Below are 27,173 nucleotides of genomic sequence, written 5' to 3' on the forward strand. Positions count from 1 at the left end.
AACAGCGTCCCCTGTTGATTAATCATAAGTACTGTTTTTGAAAGCCGAAGCAATATAAATGTAAGAGTCATTACGTTGTCAGATTTTTTAAAAATAAATAAATAAATAAAAATAATTATTTCCCAAACTAATCTGGTGAACTAAGCACCAAATATTAAATTAAAAGCTGATGAAGCTTGCTCAGATGAGAGACGAAACGTCTTCTTCACAAACAGAATTGTCCAGTTGCGATTGATTCAATGCCCTGAGAACGAAATGACCTGGAATATATATATTATTATATATAATATTCACAGGCATAAATTAAAGAGGGGTTGTCACTTCCTCAAAAACGTACTGCGTTTGTGCATGGTGGTGGTTTTGTTTCAACGCAAATGTGAATAATAACCTTACAATTGCCTTAAATCTTTTATATATCTACAGTACCTATGTATCTATCCATCCATCTATGTATCTGTCCATCTATCTACAGTGGATATCAAAACTTTCAGGCTTCTGCTAGGAAAAAAAAGTCGGTAATAACCTATTACAACAGCTGAACTTTATTTGGGGTTAATCAGAGGCACTTTACATGGCATGTGTGTGCTGACTCTTAGCACGACTTTGAATGTCCGTGTACATCCCATTATAAGAGGGTGTTTACACTTGTGTAACCTCACCGCATAATTGCAGTTGTTTGTCACTTATCCTCTTAAAAGATTTTATAAAATGAATTAAGTTGATAATATTATAGTAGCTCACATCAACATCGGAAAAAAACGTTTTGAAATGATTTATGTTGGTCTTATTTTTACATCACAAAAACCTGGCATCTATCCTTCTGTCTACCTCTTTATGTAGTGACAGTAGTACCACAGATATCTGTTTAGTGGCGCTGTTTCTTCTGTTTTGGACAACAAAGCGTAGAGGAAGAGCATTCCACAGTTCCAGGAAGTGCCGTACTTGTGAATTGTGGTCCTCAGCTTGAAGGTCTTCACTTCTGCACACCTTGGAGTCAAAAGTAAGATTTTTTTTTTCTTTTCTTTGTTTCCCCACGAGGTACATTTAGCAAAGCGTCGTTATGAAATGGACACATGAGGAAGTCGCTGATAAACTTTTGTTCACCCTGTGTTCGTGCGAAGGTGACACAGCTGTCGGTTTTGTTATGACTGTACTGAGCGTTGGCGAGAAATTGTGGAAAATGAAAGTGGTTCTCTTTAGTTTGGAGTTAACATCGGAACGAAAATGAAACATGCTTCGTTTGTTCCGTGTAGATAATTTATTATACTATCGTTATATTCTATCGTACTAGGGGCAAATGGCCAAAGTTACTACTATAACTAGTTCTTATCAGTAATTAAGTTTCCTGGTCAAAAAGAACATTATACTTATTCATAAATTCATTCTTCCTATGCACAATTTATATCTGCAACCTCATTTAGCTGACAATAGTTACAGTACTGCGCCACAAGACATGTGACAAGGCTAAAAATAAACTAGCTTTTTGATTAATTCGCAACAGCGATGCAGAGTTAATTAAATGTCTTGTGCGGAGCCGATTGATGACGTCATTTATCGGATCGGTGAATTAGGACATGAAAGCCGATCAGCATAAAATGGTAATTATCACCCGATACCGATCACACCGATCAGATCGGCGTAAAGTCTAATTATTTCATTATTATTGTAAGTGTTATTACAGTTACTTTTTTAGAGTTTTTATGATATTTTTGATGATGTTAGCCATTGCTCTTGCTCTCTCTCAATATGTTATAAATATCTTTGTATTGTTTTTAAATGTGTTTAAAAACTCAGAATGCCCCTTTTCAAGCTATTGTAGATGGTCTTTTCTACATGGCATTTGAGACGGCACGAATTGTTATTCATATTTGATATGTAAATAATCTTTGCTCTAAATGGGATCAATGGATCGCTGTTATTCTTAATTTAAATATGGGAAACATCATTGCTGTGATTAGGCCTTGGTGATATCACAGTGTGTTGTGGGGGCCAAGCGATCATAGCAATGTCACGTTTGGATTCTTCAATGTCTTACTACCATTGTAAAACACCATTTACCAAGCATTGGATTCTTGGCCCACTAAGAGAGGAATATGAGCTGAAAGGGGGCGTGGGTGAAAATAAAAAGGGAGGGGGATATTTTGAGGTCACATCCGCCACTCCCATTTACTTGTGCATTACATTCATCGCTCGCGCACATTTTGGTAACAATGACCGCAACCTTCATCTTGGCGGCGACTGAGACCCGCTCGCTTAAAACCTGGAAATTCCGTGTTGCCGTTCAGCTGAGTTGAGTGGGTGGGTACCAACCACTAAGTAGGCAAGTACTTGAATAATTAGTAACTAACTACATCACAAACACACGGAAATCTGATCCGGTCGTATGCAAGCCTTGTGCCATTTATTGCCTATTGCATTCAATCGACAAACTGCATGGATGTCAAATTTAAACGATGTCACAGACTCATTTTGACCTATGTTATGCATAAAACAGTGGGGGTGGGGGATTGGATTTCAATGGAAGGGGACCTTTAGTTTTAACTAGGCTAATTGATGTGAAAGATAAATGTAACTGACAGACTAAAATTACATTGTAGATCTCTCAACTGAAGTTACAGATATTTACATCTTCTATTTTAAGTCCTATAATATCACACTCTTTAAAAATACAACCTTAATATGTTTTTTAAAAAGCTGAATGTTACAACTTACAAGATATCACTGTTTTTTAAATGTTATGCAAGGTATCACATGATGTTTTTGCTTCTTAAAAAAACAAAAGTTGAATGAGACACGTCATCGCAGTATTTTTCAACTAACTAAAATTTGGTCACTGAAAACTTTCCCTCGAAAATGGCCCAAAAGTGCATTGTTGGTTTTCGGCCAAAAAAATGGTTGCCAAAACAACAACGCCGAAAGAGGATGTTGTGATGACGCAAGCAAAAAACGCGGCCAGCGAGGGATTGTCTGTCTCGGAAATTTAATCTGCCGCCCTAACTGTACTTTGAGAGTGCAGGGTTCTGAGAGGGGTAGTGCGCTCCCTTTCTTTGAATTTACGAACGACCGTCTTGTTTGAACAGCTTCCATGTTCGTCCTGCCTGACGCGCTGTCTCCCCAGTCCCCAGAGCGGCCCGAGTGCGCGCCGCCACTCCAAGAGTGACTTTGAATAAACAAACAGCACATTCCAACAACACTGAGTTTTTGAACGGTCTGGAGCATAGCAGAGTCCGCTTGGAGTGGATTTCCAAACACACCCTGTATTGTTTATTTAAAAAAAAATAAAAAAAGCTACCTATGACCTATTTCTGGCTAGCTACAATGGAGAGCCGCTGAGGCGAATGTTCGCTTTGTGTCTGGTGTCACCATAGAAGCGAATTAGCTAAACGTCGGACACGTATTGTTATCACAAAGGAAAAATATATTAATATAATAAACAAGATAACCTTTATTTTTCCCACAATGGGGAATTACATACATATTACATGTAAAATTATTTTTATCCTATTACATAATATACTGCAATAACTGTCATGTGATACTGTACTGTGACTCTTGACATGTTCTTGACATAATTTTATAAGTATGTGAATTCAAACAAAGCTTTCTGGAAGTGAATTTCTATTGGTTGGTAACGCTGCAGTCATAGCCATAAATGCGACTATATTAATAACTGGCATAATTTGTTTAGGTTTTTTTTCTATTTTCGTCCTTGGGTTATTTTGGTCCATCGGTAATAAGAACTAAAAGTGTAAATATAAAAAAAAATAGGATGTTACAGGATATCATATTAAAGAAAAAATGTTGACTGTGAAAAGATATTTTAGAAATAAAAAAAATAAAAGGTTAGTCTTACAAGCTATGACACTTTTTTTTATTTTGAAAGTGTTGCCATAGCACAGTATTTAAAACAACAACTGAATGTTCCAAGATATCAGTCATAAATCTTAATAATAATAATAAAATATATCACTGTTGAATATGACAAGATATCGCGCACATTTTTTAAATACATTTTTGATCAGTGGCTTGGGGGAAACGTTGGATGTTACAAGTTGTTTATTTTAATGTTTTGATTAAAATTTCAAGTAGAATTAAATTATTTAATAAAAGAAAACATTTAAAGTGGTATATTTGATCAATAAAAGTATGCATTTTCAAAATGTTAATGGTCATAATTTTATTAGACTGAACCTTTTTATATAAAACAACTATATATTTATCTTGGTTACTACTCAAATACCAATATATTACTCATTAATAATTTAAACGGGGAAATGAATAAACAATACTTTACTCACCCACGGTCTCGAATGACTTACCTCACGTCCGTGTGCCGCCTCCCTCTCACCAGGCCATGACAGAACCCATAGTCTCTTCCATTGATGGCAAGCTGGCCGAAGAGTTCACCGCTCCCTCCCACGTGGACGAGGTCAGGGAGAGGATGACCTCCTTCGCCCGGCTCCATGCCGAGGGGGCCCGCCGCGTGGTCCTCATCACGTCAGGCGGTACCAAAGTCCCGCTGGAGTCTCGCACCGTTCGCTTCTTGGACAATTTCAGCAGCGGCAGGAGGGGCGCGCTGTCGGCAGAGTACTTCCTAGACGGCGGCTACGCTGTCATCTTCCTGCACAGACATCGCTCGCTCTACCCGTACTCTCGCATGTTCTCCTCTGTCAACATGCTGGATGCCCTGGAGTTCTCGGAACAGGAACCGGACCGCGTGGTGGTGAACCCGCAGGTGCTCCCCAATGTTGCCAAAGTGCTGAAGAAGTACCGGGAGATCACAGATGCCAAACTCCTGCTCCCCGTCGAGTTCAGCACTCTGTCGGAGTACCTGCACCTCCTCAAGGCGTCAGCGCAGGCCCTCAGCACCATAGGTAGATGTAAACACTTGTGGCGTCAACTCGTGTTAGCATGTCGCTAACAGCTTTCTTCACATTAGGATCCAAGGCCATGTTTTACTTGGCGGCGGCTGTGTCGGATTTCTACATCCCTGCGTGTGACATGCCGGAGCATAAAATCCAGTCTTCCAACTGGACCGCTTCAAGTGAGTAAAAAAAGCTAAGGTAGACTACACGCATAACTGAGCATTTTTTCCTCTCTTCTGATCAAAGTCAGCAAAGTCAATTTTATCTGATGTCTCTAAAAGATTATCCTGAGGGATTAGCCTTTGGTGGGCTGTGTTAAAAGTAATTTCTCCTCCCCAATCTGCCCGAACAACAGTAGAGGCTCAGACGTGTAAATGTTTATTTACTGATAATCGGGCCTAATTTGAGCATTTTCCCGCTGTACTGATAAGCAAGGCCCGATGATCATATGTCTCTAAAAGATTATCCTGAGTAATTATCTTGTGGTGTGAGGTGTGCTAAGAGTGATTATTTTTTGCGTCCCCGATGCTGGCAATTGTTTAAAAAAAAAAAAAAAAAAAAATTTAAAGCGAGGTACACAAATACCCATAATTGGGCTAATCCCCCTCACCCGTTCCCATCAATGTAATCAAAGACCCGATTTTTGCATGTCTCTGAAAGATGATCCTGAGCAATTATCCTGTTGTTTGTAGTAAGTTAAAGAGTGTTTTATCTTCCCCGGTCTGCTGGGGAAAATGCTTGCTTCTGAAAAACATTTTCAAGCAGGGTACACTCATACCAATAAGGTTGAGTCGGCAAAAGCCCGATTATCGGAAGTCTCTAAAACAGCAGTGTCAAACTCATTGTAGTTCTGGGACCATCTCCAGCCTAATTTGATGTCAAAGGGGCCGGACCAATAAAATCATACCAAATTTAATGTAATTATACATAAGATGTTTTTCATTTTCTTTTAATGCAAAAGAAAACAAAGACATGAGAAAAATCTTTAGATTTTTAGGCTTTACACGATCAGGATTTTTGGGGCCGATCACCGATCAGCAAGTTTAAAAAAACGATAACCGATCACAAGATGGAGCAATGTGTCTATTCACATGACTTGTTCATTAATGTATATACTTGTGTACTGTATCCATCCATCCATTTTTCTGTACAGTTTATCCTCACAAGGGTTGCGGGCGTGCTGGAGCCTGTCCCAGCTCAAATTATTCTCTAGCATTTTAGACAAAAGTTAAAACACCAATGACCTCTTTGGGGCTTTCAAGGATTGGCCACTGACATAAGTTTAGGTCAAATCAACATTACATGACAGAAATAATGGGTGCTATCCATCCATCCATCCATTTTCTGAGCCGCTTATCCTCACTAGGGTCGCGGGCGTTCTGGAGCCTATCCCAGCTGTCATCGGGCAGGAGGCGGGGTACACCCTGAACTGGTTGCCAGCCAATCGCAGGGCACATACAAACAGACGACCTTTCGCACTCACAGTCATGTCTACGGGCAATTTAGAGTCTCCAATTCATGCATGTTTTTGGGATGTGGGAGGAAACCGGAGTGCCCGGAGAAAACCCACGCAGGCACGGGGAGAACATGCAAACTCCACACAGTCGGATTGAACCCGGGTCCTCAGAACTGTGAGGCTGACGCTCTAAACAGTCGGCCACCGTGCCGCTAATGGGTGCTAACTTAATGTAATTAAATTACTTTATTGCAATTAAATGATTTTAATAAATACTGTTAATGACATGCTTACTCTAACTTTCTCACTGTCCCAGCTATATGGACCGGTGTTGTCCAGAGTTTGAGTCCGTTTGAAAAAACACGAAACACAATATGACAGGAGCGATGGTGAAAGGACTGATAACTTTGCATTTCTCGCAGGTCTGACTGACTGTTAACAAAATATTTTATCTATTATATTGCAAAACAAAATAAATTCCATATGATGACAGTGTGATCACAGAGTTTTAACTAAAGGATCATGATACAAATTATTTGCCTTGGAATCAACTTTTACAATTGTGTACTGCATTACAAAGGAACCACCGAAGAACATATTCACTCCCATTTACGCAGTGTCCTTGAACGCACCTCGGAGTTTTGCGCCGCTACGACGCGCCTGCCATGAATGGCGGCTGTGGCCGCACTGAATCGGTTGGCAAATACAGCATTAGTCCGCCGATATACGAAGGCTCGTATATAGTGTGTTCAGACGGGTTTGTCCAAGACGTCCCTAACAAAATCTGCCACTATTGAATAAAAATGCACTTTTGTTCGAAAAACGTTCTTTGACGTCAGAATAAGCGTGTTTTTCAATTATGTTCATGGGAAGAAATGAACTAAGTTCAGTTCATATTTGCACAAAATATGAACTCATTCAGGTACAACACTGTGCTCATCAGTCTGGATGCCAAATGGCACCAAGCTGCCTCACATGTCATTCCTGGTATCTTGAGTACACCACACACTATAAAAGCATCCAGGCTTTTTTCCTTGTCGTGTAGGGTATCTCACGTTTTAAAAATTGGTAGGTGTGTACCACACTGAAGTTAATGTGGGCTAATTCAAACAATGATCCCGTCTTTCTGCAGCTAAGCTTGAAGATGGTGCCCAAAATCTTGTCCCCACTGGTGAAAGACTGGGCGCCGCAGGCCTTCGTCATATCCTTCAAACTGGAGACAGACGCCGCCATCCTACTGGACAAGGCTCAGCGAGCGTTGGAGATGTACAGGCACCAGGTAGTGGTCGCCAATGTGCTGGACTCACGGCGGGGCCACGTAGTGGTGGTGACGCCCACCAGCCAGCACGAGGTGGTCCTCTCCAAGGAGGATGTCGACAACCAGGTGGAGATCGAGGAGAGAATTGTGACTAATTTGACAGCGGCACACGAGCGCTTCATTCAACAACAAGCAGCCTGATTGTAATCATCTGCTGCACGTTGTTTCGATTCTTGGCTTTGTAGTCGTAGTAGGGATTTCTATGATTAATGACTTAATCGCTAACATTCATGTGCAATTGAATGTTTGTATCAAGGTGTCTTGGCGCATTTTAAAGAATCATGGATGTTATTATGGGCCAAAGAGCCAAATAACGGGACTCTATGCACGCAGCACTTCTGCATTTTGGATAAGGAGAACGCTAACCTCCAATCACCAGGCAAAACAACAATAGCAATAACAATGACGGCATCAGACTGAAAAGTTGCCGTAAATGACATATTACCTTTTTAATTGCTAGTTATCCTGGTATTGGTGAAGTAAAAAGGATCCAAATCCAATTTAATGAGTCATTTGCAGTTAAACAGTAATTGTAGGTCTTTGTGTAGTTAGACTTTCACTGCTTAACCTTTAAGACTTTCAAGTCTGCGTATAGAGCACTTTGAAAAACAGCCCCTGCTGTAACAAAGTGCTATACATAATGATTGAACATAAATGGAACGCCTTTGTCATTGTATGGTGCTGTAGATACAACAAATCAAAAACAGATCTTTACAAAATACTTTTGAAATTTCAACCTCAAAGTACTAGCACCTAAATATTGACTAAACCCATTTCACAACCCCACCTTATATATTTCAAGAATTAGGTTATTTTTCAGTCAGATAACATCCCAGTAGCTTGAAACAAACTGACACCGGAAACCCGTACTCTCCTAAACTTTCCACCAGAAATGCTTAATGTGTTGCCATGCATATGGTCCATAGAGGCCATAGTTGTTTGATGGCTAAATGGGCTGTGAAACGACTTGAGGCAAAGTTTGATGTGTGATCATTTCGGGTTCGGCTCCATTTCTTCGACCCGAAACCCACGCACCTCTTTAATTTGACTTTTATTGTTCAGCAAGTTTAAAAATCCATTTGCTATAACCCATAGACTAGAGAAATACCTAAAATTAAAGGCCTTGATAAGGACTTTTCAGATCTCACATTATTTTGTCATTACGACACAATCTCCCAAAACAGTTTGCTTAAAAAATGTCAATCTCCGAAAATGTATTTGTAAAAACACATATTTAGTCATACCCCAAATTAAAAGCCTTGATAAAGGACTTTCTAAGTCTGACATTAATTTGTCATTGTCCTCATATGATTCCAAAATCTACCAAAACAGTTTTGCATCAGAAATATAACCAATCTCCAAAGATCTATTTGCAACGACCTAGATTGAGTCATACCTCAAATTAGGGGCCTTTCCAGATCAGCCTTATTTTTTTTTAAACGTTACCAATTAACAATTATTTAAATGTATTGATTGATATTCCTGCTAACAATACTTTGTCCATCCCTAATTCATACATGCTTCTGATAATTTAGACCGCAATGCTTTAATTGTGAAATTAATTGACATTCTATTATTTCTGTACATTGCGCTTACACAGTACAAACCATTAAAGATTGTAAAACGTTTATTCACCTTGCATGATGTCAATATTGTTATACAACCATGGTAGCCAAATACTCAAACTCGCAACCACATTCCACTGAACAAAGCCCTGAGGCTTTCCCCTTTGTTACTTGAGTTTGATACTCTTCTTGACTCCTGCGCGAATACCAGACAGTTCTCCGCTGTATCTCGTCTCCTCACGCCGAACCTCGCGGACCTGATGAACATGCAACCGGTTAACATCAGACATAAGCGTACATTGAAGCTACTACTACATGTATAGGGAAAACACACCTGGCCTTTTCTGCGGATCTTAGCCCGCCGGAACTTCTCGCGGTGCTTGACTCGAGGGTTGCGGTCGATTTTCTTCCTCTTGGGAGTGAGCCCTCTGTTCTTGGCCATCTGTGAGGAGGGTCAAGTCATGACATTAGGACGTGTTTGGAACATTTTGACAACGGAATGCCTGATCTTCAAAGGGGGAGTCTTTTACTTTATTTTCATTTGATTAATAATACATTTTGCTGAGTTCTGTATAAAAAAAGACAGGTATTGTGTTGTGGTGCTGCTATTTTGCAGAATCTCTGAGAGACACATTTCTGTAAGTCTGAATAGTGAATGTTTCGTCGTTCGTTGACATGCAAGCCTCTTTCACACAAAGATCCCACAAAATGTATGCATTGCAGCAGTAAATCTGGCATCGATTCATGTGTGTGTGCCTTTTACACAGAACCCAGCCAGGACACAACAAGACTTTTACAGAGATCCCGCAAATTTCCTGGGTACAATAAAATAACCAGAATTTATTCACGTGTATGCCTTTTCCACAGACCCCACCGAAGCCAAAAAAGCCTCTCAACACAGGGCACACAAAATTGCCTTGTTACAACAGTAGAACTGTCAGTTATTCGTGTGTCCTTTACACACAATCCAGCAAAGGCACATAAGCCTCTTTCATGCAGAGATTGCGTAAAATTGTCGTGTTAAACAGGAGAAACGGCATTTACTGTATTTATGTGTCCGCCTTTTATGCAGAACTAAGCAAAGGCACATAAGACTCTTTTACAGGGATCCTGCAAAATTGCCTTTCCACCACTGTGTGAGCTTTCACACAGCATCCCGTAATGAGATGATAGATGACGCTAGGGCAACAGTGAGCAACCATTTTTAGACTCAAGTATTCTACGGTTTATTTCATCAATGAATTGCATAAAAAAATATTTTGCTCCACGAAGTAATTCGTGCGAATGCAGCAACATTAGCACTGTCAAAATTTGATCTCTGCGAAGCTTTGAGGAAGAGATTTTGTTTGAACTTTTTTTGCAATGGACTTATTCGATTAATCGTTGCAGTCCCTAGCTTCCTTCATTACCTGGTACGTGATGCCTCTTTTAGCCTCTGGATCCAACTCCTCCCCCTCATCCACGTCTTCATTCACCCTGGAACATTGTCGACAATTTAGAAAACGCATAGATTTTTTATTTTCACTTCACAAGCTCTACTCACTCTTCAGGGTTTTGCGGTTTGCTCTTCCTCTTCAACTTCATCCTCGCCTCCACTTCTCTGTAGAATCTCAATGCCGCCTCCTCGTCCAGGTCCGAATCGGAGGCGTTCTCTGTCTCTGGTGCCTCTTTGACAGAATCCTACCTCCACAAATGTGCCCTCATTAGCATCCGTGTCAACTGTTAGCATCGATTTATTTATATTTTTTCACCTTGTCTTTTTGGGGGGCTACTGCAGCCTTCTTCTCTGCTACTGGTCTCCCGGCGATCTCGTCTTCCTCCCGAGCAGCCAGCAACTTGCTGTACTGCGGCGCCAGGCGGGCGTCAACTAAGCTCAGTTCGTTGATTAGCTGCAGGCAGGAAGATGCAGGGTTGTAAATTTTATTTGATGAATTAAAACAGACTTCAGCTTTACAGATGCCACGTCAGAAACCTTTTGGGGTCAATGTTGAACAGCGTTTGTTTCAACATGTGACTATGTTAAGCAGCTTTCGTTTCATAATGCACTACGCCAACATAAACTTCAGCTTTACAGATGCCACATTCCGGATTCTTTGTGTCATTGTTGCAAGTAACAGTTTTGGTTCCACAATGTACCACTCCACCGTTAAGTTTCAGTTTTACAGATGCCACAACTAATCAATGATCAAATAATTGGACATCAATCATTCGTTTAGCGCCATTGTCTAACTTAAAATTGACCAAATCCTCTGATTTCAGCCTCTCAACATTAAATATTCTCCGATTTCTGTAGTCCTTCATGAAAGCACACAGATTGTCTTTTGTGTTTTATCAAAACACGACATTTGCAAACATCTACTTTAACTTTAGAAAAGAATGATCAACATTGTTGCCTATTTTCTGACATGATACAGACCAAAGCAGTAACTGAATCATGATCAATTTATGGAAAAATAGTCAGTTTATTCTATTACAAAAATAAGCATTATTTGCCTTTGTCAATGAATAGCCTGTAATTGACATGCAGTTGAACCTGAAGCAGCCTCAGAAGTGTATATCACACTAGTAGCTCTTCGCATTAATCAGTTCCCAAGAAGCGGCACAGTTTCAAAAAGGTTGGTGAGTACGTCAATGCCTCTCATGTGATATTGCATAGTTATTTAATTTGGTTTTGTTTAATCATAAATGTAGCAAATAATCAGATTAGTTAATTATAAACAAAAAAAATATATATATATTTATATTATATATATATTTATATTATATATATAATATATATAATATAATATATATTTTGCAATCAACTTGAATGCAAAATATTTGTATTTGATTAATTGATGGAATAACAGATAGAAATAATAGATTCTAAAAATATTCAACAGTGACAGCACCACGCAACTTTTGCTTTGGAATGCTCAGAGTTCACCAAAATCCTCAACTTTACAGATGCCATGTCCTAATTGTTTTCAGGTATATGTTGAACTATAGAGAAGCATCTGCTCCTGAATGCTCAAACGTCAGTGTAAACTACAGCATTACAGATGCCATGTACAGATTATTTTTCAGTTAAATGTTTTGTGCCACTTCATCATTAACTTCAGCTTTACAGATGCCGTGTCAGTATGGTGGCATCGTGTCATAAAGGCACTGCTGCCAACCTATAAAAATTCACTTCCACAACAATTTGTCCAAATTTGACTTAATTTCCGTATTTTCTAAATTTTGTCAAGAACATTACCTTGCAACAGTCAATCATAATCGTTAATAAATTATGGCTTCAATGTTTATCATTTTTGGACCCCCCCCCCCCCACCGTCTGGAACAATCAGCGTTACGGCCGTATCGAGTCAACGTCCAGTTATTTCCGTAACAAAATATAGACTTACATTTCTGTAGGTGAGCAGTCGTTCGATGACCGGGTGGTTTTGAGTGGGGATCCGTTTGGCTTTGAGCACCAAGTAGAAGCTGATGTTCGTACAGTAACTGAGACAAGAAGCGGTCAAGTTCAGGACTTCGCCAGCGAGAAAATACAGCTTTAAAGTACTGTACTTACTTGAGGTAAAGCTGCTGTTTGGTCTTCAGGTAGTCGGCACCCTTTTGGAAACAGGAGCAAAGTAGAATTCATTCAGTGGAAGCAACGACATATGGACAAACTTAACTTAAAATAAATAACTTTTAAAAGGAAACCAAGCATTTTTTCCCCACAATTTCAAACACTTCCCGGATGTTTCAATAACATGTCTGTGACATGCTTTTCATCGATATACCCCAAAAATCAAGAATTATAGAACAAGTAACACAGCCTATTTCTTGTCTTGCTGAGTATAGAGTATAGATTTCGTTAACATCATGACCAGGGGTGGAACCCTGAGCGTTGCAAATAGACTGGCTTCTCCTTGTGGTAGCAGAGCCCAGATTGTGAAGAAAAAAAAAACTGGGTATTATTACATTTTCACTTGTGGGGAACACCATTTTGTTGTTGTTTTTTTGCGTTACATCAGAAGACGACACAAACATTAGTAGTATCTTTATCCAAGTAAACAACTGCAATGCATCCCACAGGACACACAATGAATATAAATACAACTGTGAAATAGGTCACCTTTCCCGGTGGGATCTTTCCATCTTTGACCATCTGCACGAGTGGCTGCAGCTGGTCCTTCATTTCTGTAAGCTGCAGACCAACAATTTAATTCTCATTGGCTGGTTTGCTAAGCGGTTATCGCTGTCTCTGTGTACCTTCGCCTTGAAGTCCTGAATGAGTTCGAGCAACTCGGGCGACTCCTTCTTGAGCAGTTTCATTTTCTCCTTGTGGGACATCTGTTTCAAGTCCTTGACAATCTTCTCCTTTTCCACAACCATCGCCTCAGTCTTCTCCTCTGTGGCAAACTCCTTTATGTGGAGCCATGTGAAACAACAAAAAAAGTTCATTAGCCGCACAGAATGAGCATTTCATGGCAAATAAAGCCTGATGTTACAAATACCTGGAAAAAGTTCAAGTCATAGTCCTCCTCGCTGAGATGTTCTGCCAAGCGCTTTTGGATTTTCTTGGCTTCTTCCTCCTCCTCCTCTTCCTCCACCTCCAACTCATCATGTGACTTTCCCTCTGTCGAACATGCGATGGAAACGCGTCACGCACAGTGGAATAGAAACTTCTGCTAAATTTCCAAATTTCACCCAAAACAGACTTTTCTTCCCATGTCCCACTTCTTTTTGGGATAAAGCTTAAATATTGAGTAGCTTTTGCTGCGGAAAGCAAAAGATCAGCCGAAAGATGCCTCGGATCTGGAAAAACTCCTAAGTCAGGTCACTCGTATCCCCAAGGTACCACTGTAGAGGATGTTTTATTTAGGTGTCGTAATTGATTTGAAAAATACTTAATATTGTTATGACACTATAAATAAAGGCCTCCCTCTTAATAAAACGAAATACAGTATGCTCACTTGTGGCCACGTAGTCAGAGTCATAGAACATCTTCTTTTTGGTGCCCCATGCTAGTTCATTGGGAAGTTCTGAGGAGGACAATACAATCAATGTTAAGCGAGCTGAAAGTCTACCATCATCACACCCCGATGGAGTCATGTCTCACCTTCCTCTTTCTTCCCCTCGAGATCGCTCTCCATGTCGGTGCCTTCACTCTCCTCACTGACCTCCTGCTCATCTTCATCGTCGTCCGTCTCAGAATCATCCAAGGCCATGACTTCCTCCTGCAGATATTAACACATTTCCTCTGGAACTCAAGAGATAATGATAAACTCCAACAGGAAAAAGGGATCACACCTCATCATCCAGCTCCTCGTCATCGCTCTGCAACTGAACTCCACTGGCGAGGAGTTTCTGTGTGGAAAAAGTCCAGAATATAAAGCATGTAGTTAAAAATAAATGAATAAAAAAGCACAGATGATACAAAGTTGTAATTACCAGTTGAAGATGACCAAAGTATCCCATAAAAGTAATCAACACGTTCTAATAATAAGTTAAAAAGAAAAAAACCAAAAGCAGACATCTCCAACTTTTATTGAAAAGGTCTTTATAATTTCCTCTGAAAACCAGACAACTCGAAGAAAATAATTTAATTAATTTAGCTCAGACAGTCCAAATTTTTCACATAACTATAAAATTGCACTGAAATGATAAGCATTATGCTTGGTGGATAAAACAAAAAACAAAAAAAAAACAGTTAAGTGTGTACTATAATATTATCCCTTAATACTAAAAAGAGAGAAAAGTCAGTTATCTTTTTTGTTGCTGCTATCCTCTAGATCCTGTCGACCTACCGTATTTTCACGACCATAGGGCCCACTTAAGTCTTATTTTTTCTCCAAAATGGACGGGGCGCCTTATAATGCGACGCGCCTTATGTGTTTCACCGAGTTCCAACATCTATAAATGTTGCGTGATGAGCGCTTCACTTGACTTTTTTTTTTTTTAGCACTTCCTGCAGACACGCTGCTTACACAGAGGAAAAGTGGACGTGGCCGAGGACAGGGTGCGTCAAGCAGGACGCTAATGCCACGACGGGGTGTTTTTTTGCTTAGTTTTTTTTTTTTTTAACCGCTTGACTGACTGGGAGCATTTGCGGGGTGTGCATTGTGCAAAACAACATCGGTTTGGCTAGGGACCCCCGAAAATGTCACCTACGAAGAGACACGCTTACGAAGCACAGTTTAAACCGCAAGCTATCAGTTACGCGGAGAAACATGGGAATCGAGCAGCCGGGAGAGAATTCAAGATCAACGAATCCATGGTTCGCAAGTGGAGGTAGCAGGAAAACGAGGTTCGGCAAGTCAAGAAGACGAAGTTGAGTTTCCGCGGAAAAAGAAGAAAAACAAAACCTCATCTTGTTTCCGCGTTTTGTTTTTGGATTAATGACCAAAGAACAGCCGGGAGAAGCGTCTCAAGTCACCATTCGACTGAGTGCAATAACTCGGAGCTTGCCATCATTCCGGGAGGCTTGACGAACCGCTCGGCAACGAGACCGACTCGAACATAGCGTGTTTGTTTGAGAACTTTCATTTAGGATACAGAAGATGAGGACTTTGATGGATTTGTGGATGAGGATTGATCAAAAAAATAACGTGAGTACATTGTTAAATACTTCAATAAAGTACAACCAAACTCAGTTTTGCTCCCGCTGCCTTTTTAAAAACATTGCTTTAGCGTGCATGCTACCGTATGTTTTAACCTAGCGTATGTTTTACCATGCCTGCGCCTAATAATACGGTGCGCCTTATCTATGTGTTAAATACAGAAATAGACCACGTAACCTAGACTGCGCCTTTTAATACGGTGCGCCCTACGGTCGTAGAAATACGGTACTTGATTGCAGCCAACACGGGCGGAAGCTTCCGCTGTAAATTTGCAGACCTGAACCCTAACATCAATCTCACCGACTTAGTGATTCATTCTAAAAAGAACCGGCTCTTTCAGCTCCTAGGTGGTCCCTAAATTTTTAATTACCAAATAATGGCTAAGTAAAAAATGCATTATATGTATCATTTATAATGCTAAGTGCTTTGAGTCATATACTCAGAATGCTACAAAAAAATAAACTCATCTGAAATCAACTTCCTTATTATGATTATTATTTATAGAGAGCACTTACAAAAACAACCGCAGCTGTGGCAACGTGCTGTATGCAAAAATCAAACAAAAAAACACAATAAAATATTATAATAATAATAATAGCCGGAGCTGTACAATTACAGAAAGTTGAGCGGCATAAATGGAATTACTTCCAAAGCCAAATGCCACCACAACAATGTAGGAACATTTTGGATTCAAGCAAGAATAACGCGGCCGTCCCACTAACGCCGACGTGTTGGTATGTCAAATTTGCAACGAAGACAACACAACTTAAAACCTCAGTGACTCAATTCCTTTTAAACAAAACCATCCCACCAAATTTTTTCAGCTGGAAACAAAAAACACGGTGGGACATTTCTCATTTCCTGTCAGCTTCCAATTATAGAATCTTTTGCCCAAACAATGCAAATACAAACATGACAGCATATATGGCGCACGTATGCTCACATTATATACGGTAAAGTGCTACTCACTATTGTAAGAGATGTAGCCATTGAACATGTTAACAAAGGAGTGTTTAAAGAAAGGCTGCAGACTTTTGAAAAGTAGTACAAATCTTGAATCAAAACAAGTTGCTTTGATTTACTTGTTGTGTTGTTATTAATGGCGATAGCACTTTCTTAACCAACTAGAAACTTGATTGGCAGTATATTGCCTGTAAAGGCATTAATGACTGGTTAGACGTCTGCACCAAATGTTTAATATTTAAGTACAATTTTTGTGAACAGAGACTGAGTCTGTTTTATTTATATTTTTAATCTAAGATATTTTCTACATTAAAATGTCAATGTTCATTTTAGTTAGAATTAAAAGTATTTGATCGGGTATGCAATGTACTTGAATTATTATGCTCTAATATATCAGTGGCATAAAAAACAACGATATACTATCGTTTGTCGTGATAGTTTTTGGGAAAATATATCATCCTAAAAATTTGCCTAAACACAAATAATACATTGAGAGAAAGCAAAAGCAATGAATAACAATAATATTGTACAAACACTATAAAAAAAATAGAGTAAAATCTGTAGTCAAAATCTGCACTATAGCGAAGTCTTAAGTGTAAAATGATCTCTGCATATAATGCTTGCTGGTTTCTGCAATTAAACCTTTATTTTTGATGAGTTTTACATACTAGCTGTTTTTTGTTTTGGAGGGTTAGGAAATTCCCCATCGAACGATGCTGTGATAGGCAATCTGCAAGTAAGCGTGGCTCTATTTCTGTCTGAATGGTGCTTGTCGGATTTTGCGTTTGAGCTCTTCAGTTAATAAATCAAACAGTTAATTTCATTTGAAATGACATTGGATCCATGAGAAAGTATTATGATAAGAAAAAAAAATTACCTCAATCTTCTCATCATGAAACGTATCGATTTGGTCCTTGGAGTTCTGAGAAAATGTAAGATTACAAGATTAATGCATACATTTTCATTCAAATATTATAATTGCAACCACACAACGGCAACAAAGAGAATAAAAACCAAAACATCCATCCGTCCATTTTTCGTACCAGCTTATCCTCACTAGGGTCGCGGGCTGGTGGAGCCTATCCCATCTATCTTCGGGCAAGAGGCGGAGTACACCCTGAACTGGTCGCCAGCCAAACAAACAACCATTCGCACTCACATTCATATTCACTCAGAACTGTGATGCAGATATGCTAACCAGTCGGCCACCGTGCCATCCCGGTTTCCTCCCCCATCCCCAAAACATGCATGGTAGGTTAGTTGAAGACTCTAAATCGCCCGTAGGTGTGAATGTGAGTGCCAATGGTTGTTTGTTTATATGTGCCCTGCGATTGGCTGGCGACCAGCTCAGGGTGTACCCCGCCTTCTGCCCGAAGATAGCTGGGATAGACTCCAGCACACACGCGATGCTGTTAAGGATAAGCGGTACGGAAAATGAATGGATGGGAGGAACCCGGAGTACTTGGAGAAAACCCAAACAGGCACAAGGAGAACATGCAAATTCCACACAGATGAGGCTGATTTAAACCCGGGTCATCAGAACTCAGAGGCGGATGTGCTAACCAGTCATCCATCGTGCCTCCCATGACCAAAACAAGGAAATGAAATTGTTCAACCTAACAACAACAAAGTTCCGCTTAATATTCCATGCATACACTTTTTTTTTTTTTAGTAACTATAATTTTATATGTTGTATTTACTATTATTATTAGTGGTTAGCCTGGCATCTTTTGCCAAATTTTATGTTTATAATTGATGATTATTATGATAATGATAAACAGCATGATTTATCTAAAATGCTTTGGGCCGTGTACAAAATTTACTCAGTTCATGCCGATACAGTATATTAAAATTACTATTTTGGAATGTGGTCATAAAGTAAACTTTTTTTTTTTTTGCTAAGATTTCAAGCGTTATACCAACAAAGTTGAAAGCAGTTCCGTATTGAGGATGCACAATCTCTGTTAGGTCAAGTTTTGTTCTACTTGAAGCAGCAATTTAATTGAGAATGCATCAATAACCTTAGTTACTTTAAGACATAAATTACAACTTTAACCTACAGTCAAACCTGACCGTGACCATGCTAATAATCGAAGATAGTAGAAATAATATCTAAAACACGGAGGGGTAAAAAACTGCTTACTTTATCTGGTACGGGCATGTTTTTGTAACCTTCTGGGTCATCTTCATCATACTGTTGCTCATTTTTGGGCCTCCGGATCTTTTTACGCCTATTAACAGAAACAGACAAGAGGAGAAAAAAATGTATATCAATGAATGCATTTTGTCTGTTGTTGTGGGCCGTCCCAACAATTCCAACAGGATAAAGTGATAACAAGAGATATGAACCTCGTTTTCACTTGATGTTACGGGGCTTTATCAGTGAGAATTTCCACAATAAATTAAGTTTAATTAAGTTTTACTGGCATTCATTCAGAGTGCTTTGAAGGTTTTGGGGATTTCAGGTGGGAAAAAAAGGGGAAATCAAACATTGATTATGATGACAGTCATATAAATAGACAGATAGACATACTATACTTTATTTACTCAATTTAAAACGTGTTAACGACGCACGTTGTACACAAAGTCGTGTCGTGACTTGACTTTACGCTGATGATAACGTTAGGCAGACTCACCTTAATGCTCGAACCATTGTGCAGGAATTCAATACAACATCCGGCAAAAGAGGCAAACAAAATGTCAATTTCGTTTAGAATGGCTGTTATGTTGCCCTATTCGACTAAATAGCCCAGATAGTAATTAATTAACATATTGCAATGCTCTCAACATGTGCTTCCGCAAATTCTTCTTCTTTGGCGTCTTAGTGGAGAGCGACGTGAACCATAGTACGACTAGCGCCACCTACTGTATCACAGGGGAACGACTGGTTTGTTGATATTTCTTTTAATGGCAACTCAAGGAAAAAGAAGTGAGGTTATTAATCGGGAAAAGTGACGTACATGGAAACAATAAATAATATAAAATCACATTTATACATAAAATGTTTATATATGCTATGCCACCCCCAAAAAATGCTGAAAATTACGTAAATGAATGGAAAAAAGGTGATACAAAATGTGAACGCAAATGAGGAATTTAACACATCTATGGTTTCTGGTGCTGTATGTAAGGGAAAGATTATAATGACCAATCTTAAACGGCATAGCTCAGCCTCGTGTCGGACAGGATTTTCAACTCTGTCGCGTGTGGCGGGCTCAGACTGCGGTTCACTCCCGGTCATTTGTAGGATGCATGAAGTGTACATTATTAGAAACATTTTCAATGTAGGCAGCACGGTGTAGGAGTGGTTAACCTGTCACCCTCACAGGTATATTAGGTATAATAAATATTTTCCCCCTTCCATCCATCCATTTTCTATAGCACTGAACTGAACCCTATCCCTGCCGACTTTTGGGCAAGAGAAGCCGTGTATACTCTGGACTGCCAATTGCATACAACGCATTTAGACCAACAATAATTTGCACTCACATTCACACCTATGGAAAATGTTAAGTCTTTAGTGAAACTATGTTTTTGGAATGTGGGAGTAAGCCACAACTGAGGTTTGAACCTCTCGACTGTGAGGCTCATGCACCAATCACAATAACACCGTGCTACCATAAACTATATCAATCGATCCATTTTCTATAGGAAGTAAATACATTTTATTTATAGGCCTGTAGCACTTTACACAAATAGGACTCACAAACGTCACACAGTTAAAATATAGTTGGACACATAAAAAACAGAATCATAATATTTTACCTTTTACAGTAATAAAAGAAAAAAATAAAGCACATGTCCTCAGTAGGGTCACAGGGGAGCTGGCGCCTAGCCCAGCTGACTTTGGGTGGGAGAAACTGGGTACATCCTGAACTGGTTGCCAGCCAATCGTGGGGAACATATAACAACCATTCCCACTCACATTCACAGCAGTGGACAATTTATAGTCTTCAATTAACCTAACATCCATGTTTTTGGAATGTGGGAGGAGGCCAGACTGCGAGGTGAAAACCCACGCAAACACGGGGAGAATATGAAAACTCCAAACAGGAAGGCCGAAGCTGAGATTCAAAGCCCAAACCTCACAAGTGTGAGGGAGACATGCTAATCACTAGTCTACCGCGCTGCTGTAAATCATCACAAGATTTAAAATAAGGATTTAAGTCAGCCTTTTTTCTTGGTTGTGTGTTTAATACTACAGAGGTAACAGAGGTTTTCCAGTTTCCTTCAAGACACAGAACCTTGTTATTCTGTGCGGCAGCTCATTCTTCTTCCCACTTTCTTTCCCTTAGAGGCTTCCAGTTCATATCCAGACCAAAGCTGCGAGGTCGCTCTCTGGGCTGAAAGGCCTTTGGAATTCTTTGTAGGGCTGACTTGATCACATTGTTCCTCCTCTTCATCAGTATCAAGCCCGGTGTCATTTGGTCCGGGTCATAACACTGCACATAAAAAAAAAAAAAAGTATGTATTGACATAAGGTTGCATGATAAGCAATGCAATAAAATGCAGCAGCAAGCGCTTACGTTGGCATTGGGCCTCGGTACTGAGAGTCTTCTCTCATCTGGAGTTCGGTCTGCGCTGGGCGCATCTGCGCGGAGGTCCGTCATGGACTGGGACGTCTCGGGCATGTTGGTCCTGGAGCCTCTCCTGTACAGTTCCCCCTTGTTCGCCTGAGACGTCAACCTCTTCATGAGGTCGCTCAGTGAGTTGAAGCTCTCCGACTGGGGCACCCTCAAGATTAATGGCTTCTTCAAGCAGAAACATCTAAATGAATCTTCAGATTTTAACCTGAAGAGGTACTTTTATGAAGGAAGTCAGTGGTGCAGTATCAAACTTGTGGTTGTCAAGAGCATAAACTAGTTCACTAGAGATTATTTGCCAAGCCCCTGAGGCCCTTCAAGTATGGTGGCCTTGAATGGACAATAGACAAAGGCAAAGAGCTCCATTGTTTCATGTTAGTGAGTTCACAGTAATAAGGTGTGTTTTGACTGTAAGTCATGAATAACAATGTTCATGAAAGGAATTCCCTGCATCCCCTTTTCATGGCGAATCCTTGACTTGATCAGCAAATTTGACATCATGCTCCACCCACTTTAGATGGCATATTTAAAAAAGCTTGGGAATTTAGTGTCACCCACCTGCCGAGTATACCAGCTTCCGATTGGGGCTCATTTGGTTGAAATCCCGAGTAGGAGTTTGTCGAACTGAAATTTGCCCAAAATCTTTTTCTAAAACCAAAATGGCCAACTCCGTATTGAATTTCTATGGTTACTTGATGTCAGGGGCTAATTCTTTCAAATTTTTTCACATTTTCCTTTCTATTCGGTGAATTTTGAATTCGGAACTCATAAAAATGCAAATATTTATGTGTTTTCGGGCATGTTGAGCTCCCCAAAAACGTGACTAATTTTTGTGAAGAAAAATAATGAATACGGCGGCAACGACTGGTTAGCACATCTGCTTCACAGTTCTGAGGACCTGGGTTCGAATCCGGCCTCGCCTGTGTGGACTTTGCATGTTCTCCCCATGCCTGTGTGTGTTTTCTCCGGGCACTTCGGTTTCCTCCCACATCTCAAAAAGATGCATGGTAGGTTAACTGAAGACTCTAAATTGTCTGTAGGTGTGAATGTGAGTGCGAATGATTGTTTGTTTATATGTGCCCTGCGATTGGCTGACGACCAGTTCAGGGTGTACCCTGCCTCTCGCCTATCCCAGATAGCTGGGATAGACTCCAGTACGCCCGTGACCCTAGTGAGGATAAGCGGTATGGAAAATGAATGAATGAATGAATGTACGCAGCTCCAAGAGTTGCCCTGCTTAACTCTTATCTATTGCAGTAACATTGACATACTATATACTGTGAAATGTGATGAAAAAAAAAAACCTTCACCAATAAATTGCACGCCTGATTGACAATCGACTTGAGACCCATTTTGGGTGCCGACACACAGTTTGGAAAACCCTACTTCATAAGTACAGTAGTGGCTTACTCTCGAGGCGGCTTTGTTCTCTATGCTGGAGCTGATGTTGTCCACGTCGATCTCCTCTCTCTCACTGGAATCCAGGTTTGCACATCGCTTTTCCCTCATCGAGGAAAATAAAAAAATGTTTTGCCTCAAGTCGCCTTCTCTGTTGTCGCGCCATGCTGACGTTCTGTCGTCCGCGTTGTTTCTCTTCTCTTTGTAGAACTGCCGGGATGCTGCTTGTTCTGTCTGACAGTCGGCCCAACTGGCAAAGAAAGGAATAATATTATTTGATATGCTGTTGTCTTTCCCTGCAGTTTAGGTGCAAGATTTTGTTGTCTTTTTACATCAATGTTTTAGAAGGAAAGCACATTTTTATGTAAAAGGTTTCTAATGTGTCTTTCATAAAGCTTACTTAAAAATGTTTGCATTGTCCAGCATATTGTTTGTCACCGGAGAGCTGTCCCATACCCTGTTAGATACAAAAAAAAAAGATCATCACATCTACAACAATCCGAGGAGATCACAATGTCTCATCAATAGTAAGACATTTTCTTTTTATTTTTTTATAAGAGGCCCGCAGGTTAGTCATACGGTCCTTGGGGGCTTCCTGGTGCCTGTTGGCACCATGTTGGTGACCCCTGGGTTTGGGCAAGGGTTAAGGTTAGCAATTCGGTTTGAGATTGGGTTAAGGTTAGGTTTTGGGCTAGTGTTGGGGTTAGGTTTGGGGCTAGAGTTGGGGTTAGGGTTCGGTTTAACATGATTTGTTGAGTAATCCAATAAATGTACAATTTACTGTTTGGGAAAATGACTACAGTGAAAAAAAAGTCAAAGGTAATGGTGACCCAAGACTTTTTGCACTCTACTGTATATGTTGAGGTTAGTGTCCAAAACCACATCAGCATCTCATCTACGGTATTCGTACCTTGCCGTGGTCACAGGCTCGTATCCATTCTGAGTAAAATTATCTGGAACGGGTGTCATTTTATCAAACTGCATATCAGTCTGCAGGGCTGTTTCCTTTGCCACAGTTTGCTCTTCTTCAAAAGGACTATCCGGTAGGCTCCCTCTGGGGATGACGCCCATGGCTTCCCAGTCCAGGTGTGTGTCCATCGGTGGCGAAGGAGGGGGGTTGAGGATCTCGTGTTTCATGTGGAAGTGTCTTGGGGGGCTAGGGTCGGTGAAGTCTTTTTGTTGCTTAGGCATTTCCATGTGGGAAACAGAGTAATCCCACAAGTTAGGAACCGGGGCGGACGCGGCAAATAGGATCCGGAACTCTTTGTCGAAGCTGTCAACAGCCGAGCCACTGACAACAGTAATGAGTTGCCGGTGTAAATGAGCATCAGTCCATGTGAGACTGTAGAGGATGAAGACAACCTGTCATCAGCAGTTATAATGAGAGATCTATTTTATATGAATGTTTACCTGCAGCTGCCATGAATTACTGTCTCCAAATCCACCAGAATAAATTTGTCTTTCAACTCCCCAATCATCATCTTTCCCGTCCTCGAACAAAAGCTTTTGCCTCCAAGAAGACGAACCTGAATATTCTGCCAATTCAAGGTGAAACATCTTATTAAGAACAGGTGGCTATAATGTAGTGGTACACACGGTTCACTTTCCTGCAGCCAACATGAGATTCATTTCTGCTTAGTGACTGTAGGTGGGTAAGTGAGTGTGAATGGTTGCCTGTATCTGGATGTACCCTGTGATTAACTGGTGACCAAGCTATGATGTGGTCTGCCTTTTGCCCATAGTCTGCTGAGATAGACTCAAGCTTCCTGTGACTATAGGGCCGTAGGACCCGAGGAAAATGAAACCCTGGAATCACAGGACCCAAAGAAAATTGAATCTTGGGAACATAAGACCCTTTGAATTTGGAGGCTTGGCAGCAGGGAACTCATAGAATATGAAACTTTGGGAACATTAGATCATAAGAAAACAGGGTCCTTGACATCTCTGAGAATATGAGTATTAATGGGCCCTGGCAATATGGGGGGACCTGTAATGCCCAGTGACATAATTCCCAGTGACATAATTCCCAGGAATTTATGTGTCCTTCACATGTTCCCAGGGTTCTAAGGATGCATTTAAGACCCAGACAGACCAGGGTCCAACACAATATTCGGTGTACCTATAGACCCATGTTTTCAGTGTCATATGAGACATTGGGAACATTTGAGCGCAAGAAAATTGGGTTCTAGAGACATTGAACCATACAAACCCAGGAAAATAGGTCCTGGTAACATGAAACCCTGTATGGATACATGGGCACATACATACTGGTGTCTTGAAACCTTAGGAATGTAAGACTCTGATCTGTCTAGTCCTTGAATGCATGCGAGGAAGCATGGGAACATGCAGCCCAGGACACACTGAACCCTCTAAATTTACAACAAGTTGTTAAAACTAGCTAATCAGCAAATATGTCATCAGACTACTTTATGACAGAATTAACAATAAGACCATACAATCAATTTAATTACAAGTCAAGGGATGACCATTGGTTGTACAAACTCCCTGACAATTTTGATGAAAATCCAATCTCAAAATATCATATTTGTTATTCCATTTTTATACAGTCAATCAAACATGATGTTGTTATCGTTCCAATTATTGTAGTGTCTTTTTGCCCTCTTTTAAGAGCAACATCTAGTGATTCTGCAACAGAAACAAGACGATGGCACTGAATGCTGTGCAACCAGTTGAACTGCAATGCTTCACTGGCATTATCGTGATTACTAAGGCATGCAATGTGGTGCCATACCTTAAGCGCACAATGCTGTACGTCAAGTTTGAAATCTTTTGGGGTTTGGACCACTTCTAGCAGGTCTAGGGTATAATCTGTTTGAGCGAATGCAATGTTTGAAGCCTGACTCACCACATGTCCCAGCCTGTGGAGTGTGTACTTCTCCTCAACGGTTCTTTGGTTGAGGATGATGTAAACCGGGACACCCCTGGAGGCTGCATCATGTAAATCCCCAATTATAGTGCTGTCTGTCAGACGGTCAGTCACAATAGCAAGTACCTGTACCATAAAACGAGATATAGCTTTGGAAACAGCTCAAACCCATCTAAACGATAAGAATTTGAGTCCATGTAAAGTATGCATACTTGGCTGGCCTTTTGCAGATGCCTTCGGATGACCTCTCTGATGGAAGGTTCTCCGTCGGAGGGGGGATTTGTGTAGACTGCAACGTTTTCCATGCGTACCCAAGGCACTTCTGGCCAGCCCAGGTCCAAACCCGGAGCCGGCACATCCGAGTAGGAAGGGAAGTAGGAGGATGTTAAGTCCGCTGCATCCAGGTTGGCTTTCCCTCCATTCTCCTCTTTTTGCAGGGGTGTAAAATGAAAGTCCTGAACCCAGCTGGTTATCTCGCCCACCTCATCTGGAGACAGGAAGGAGCTGAAGAGCCCTGCACCGACGGACTTGTAGAAGGCTTTGGGACCTTCGCACAGGAGTTTCTCCACTGACTGGCGCTCCAGCTCAGAGTAGAGGAACTCCGGGGAAGATGGCTTTACTGGCAGGAACACCATATTCTCATCCAGATTTGCCTCCTGAGACCCCGCCATGGCTGCGGCCTCTGTGATAAAATGCTAATTCATTCAACTATTGACCCCGTCTCATGCCACCCATCGGTCCAATCAGGTGCTGATCTTGAGGACCAAATGGCAGACAGGAAAGACATCCGATGATTACTTCTGAGGGTAAGTCCCTCAAGATGACACTGTGTGTGTCCTGTTTGTATGCAGCCTTCTTCCACAGCTCATGTTGACCTTAAACAGAAAGCCATCGTAGAGAATCGTGCAGTCGGTGCATTTTTCCATCATTGTCGTCTTGCTAAACTCACCGTCAGTGGAGCTTGTGTGACTCTGTAGTTCTCGCTTGAATCGTTCCCACCCCTGCCTGTCATCTCAGTCAGCCTTCCACTCCTTGTGGGCAACGTGGTAATCGGATTCCACAAATTCTGTGCCGTTGACAGATACTGTATCTTTGCCGTTTGCGCTCAGCCACGCTGTCATATTACTGCGCTCACTTTCACCCAGGAACACTTTAATGCATATGCATTTTAAAAGTCTGCATGATGTGTGTGTGTGTCTGACTGAGAGACAAATATTACGAAATTGCCTTTGTTAAAGAAATATCCTTTTACTTAACGTGTCTTTTTGGACTGGTTTAGCCTGACTGGCAGCTTTGTCAATCCAGACGAACTGCACACTTCCTATTTGTTTTGCAGTGCCCTTTTCTTGATACTTTTTAGGCAATTCCGTCCATTTCTGAATTCATGCTGCTGTGCCAGAGAAAATGTTGTTGACAGATTGCATTTCGCAACATGTGACCAACAAAAGGCAGACGCACCCTTAAGCAATATATACAAACATCTCTGTCTGTCTATTCAGCTGACATCAGCAAACTCACCCAAGTCTTACTTTGAACTTTGATTGATCT

At 40.7% G+C, this 27,173-nt stretch overlaps 3 protein-coding genes across 4 annotated transcripts; 1 reads left to right on the top strand and 2 right to left on the bottom strand.

The window, feature by feature from the left end:
- Nucleotides 1-2,188: 2,188 nt before the first annotated feature.
- ppcs (phosphopantothenoylcysteine synthetase) lies at nt 2,189-10,093 on the top strand. Its single transcript, XM_061687085.1, is given in 5 exon segments — nt 2,189-2,320; nt 4,352-4,874; nt 4,940-5,031; nt 5,033-5,044; nt 7,454-10,093. Coding segments are annotated over 4 exon segments (951 nt in total). The 5' UTR covers nt 2,189-2,320; nt 4,352-4,354; the 3' UTR covers nt 7,781-10,093.
- On the bottom strand, nt 9,238-19,562 carry utp3 (UTP3 small subunit processome component). Its single transcript, XM_061687084.1, has 16 exons — nt 19,394-19,562; nt 18,901-18,988; nt 17,635-17,679; nt 14,485-14,541; nt 14,294-14,411; nt 14,148-14,216; nt 13,689-13,810; nt 13,444-13,596; nt 13,307-13,378; nt 12,758-12,798; nt 12,591-12,687; nt 10,956-11,093; nt 10,748-10,884; nt 10,614-10,680; nt 9,539-9,646; nt 9,238-9,461 (listed from the first exon to the last, which is right to left on the bottom strand). Exons 1-16 carry the CDS (start codon nt 19,408-19,410, stop codon nt 9,372-9,374), a joined length of 1,419 nt encoding a protein of 472 aa, XP_061543068.1. The 5' UTR covers nt 19,411-19,562; the 3' UTR covers nt 9,238-9,371.
- Nucleotides 19,563-19,783: 221 nt separating this feature from the next.
- On the bottom strand, nt 19,784-26,688 carry fam83e (family with sequence similarity 83 member E). 2 transcript variants are annotated; one of them, XM_061688127.1, is made up of 9 exons: nt 26,575-26,688; nt 25,838-26,500; nt 25,605-25,751; nt 24,149-24,273; nt 23,649-24,080; nt 23,139-23,195; nt 22,751-22,988; nt 21,284-21,508; nt 19,784-21,199 (listed from the first exon to the last, which is right to left on the bottom strand). In XM_061688127.1, the coding sequence occupies exons 2-9, from the start codon at nt 26,294-26,296 to the stop codon at nt 21,023-21,025; spliced, it is 1,860 nt and encodes a 619-aa protein (XP_061544111.1). In that variant the 5' UTR covers nt 26,297-26,500; nt 26,575-26,688; the 3' UTR covers nt 19,784-21,022. The 2 variants fall into 2 exon arrangements, with proteins under 2 accessions (XP_061544111.1, XP_061544110.1); XM_061688126.1 differs by having other exon boundaries at nt 25,838-26,688.
- Nucleotides 26,689-27,173: the final 485 nt, after the last annotated feature.

The sequence above is a fragment of the Phycodurus eques genome, chromosome 10 (genome assembly GCF_024500275.1).
Source record: "Phycodurus eques isolate BA_2022a chromosome 10, UOR_Pequ_1.1, whole genome shotgun sequence".
In the NCBI taxonomy this organism is placed as follows: domain Eukaryota; kingdom Metazoa; phylum Chordata; class Actinopteri; order Syngnathiformes; family Syngnathidae; genus Phycodurus; species Phycodurus eques.

Excerpts from the sequence above, each read along its gene's own strand:
- utp3 (XM_061687084.1), bottom strand. Across the intron at positions 14,412-14,484 it reads ACGAGGAGCTGGATGATGAG|GAGGAAGTCATGGCCTTGGA; the intron begins GTGTGATCCCTT and ends TAATATCTGCAG. Across the intron at positions 14,217-14,293 it reads CGAGGGGAAGAAAGAGGAAG|AACTTCCCAATGAACTAGCA; the intron begins GTGAGACATGAC and ends TGTCCTCCTCAG.
- fam83e (XM_061688127.1), bottom strand. The coding sequence starts at position 26,296 with ATGGCGGGGTCTCAGGAGGCAAATCTGGATGAGAATATGGTGTTCCTG. Across the intron at positions 24,274-25,604 it reads TCCACAGGCTGGGACATGTG|AATATTCAGGTTCGTCTTCT; the intron begins GTGAGTCAGGCT and ends TTGAATTGGCAG. Across the intron at positions 23,196-23,648 it reads GAGCCTGTGACCACGGCAAG|GGTATGGGACAGCTCTCCGG; the intron begins GTACGAATACCG and ends TGTATCTAACAG.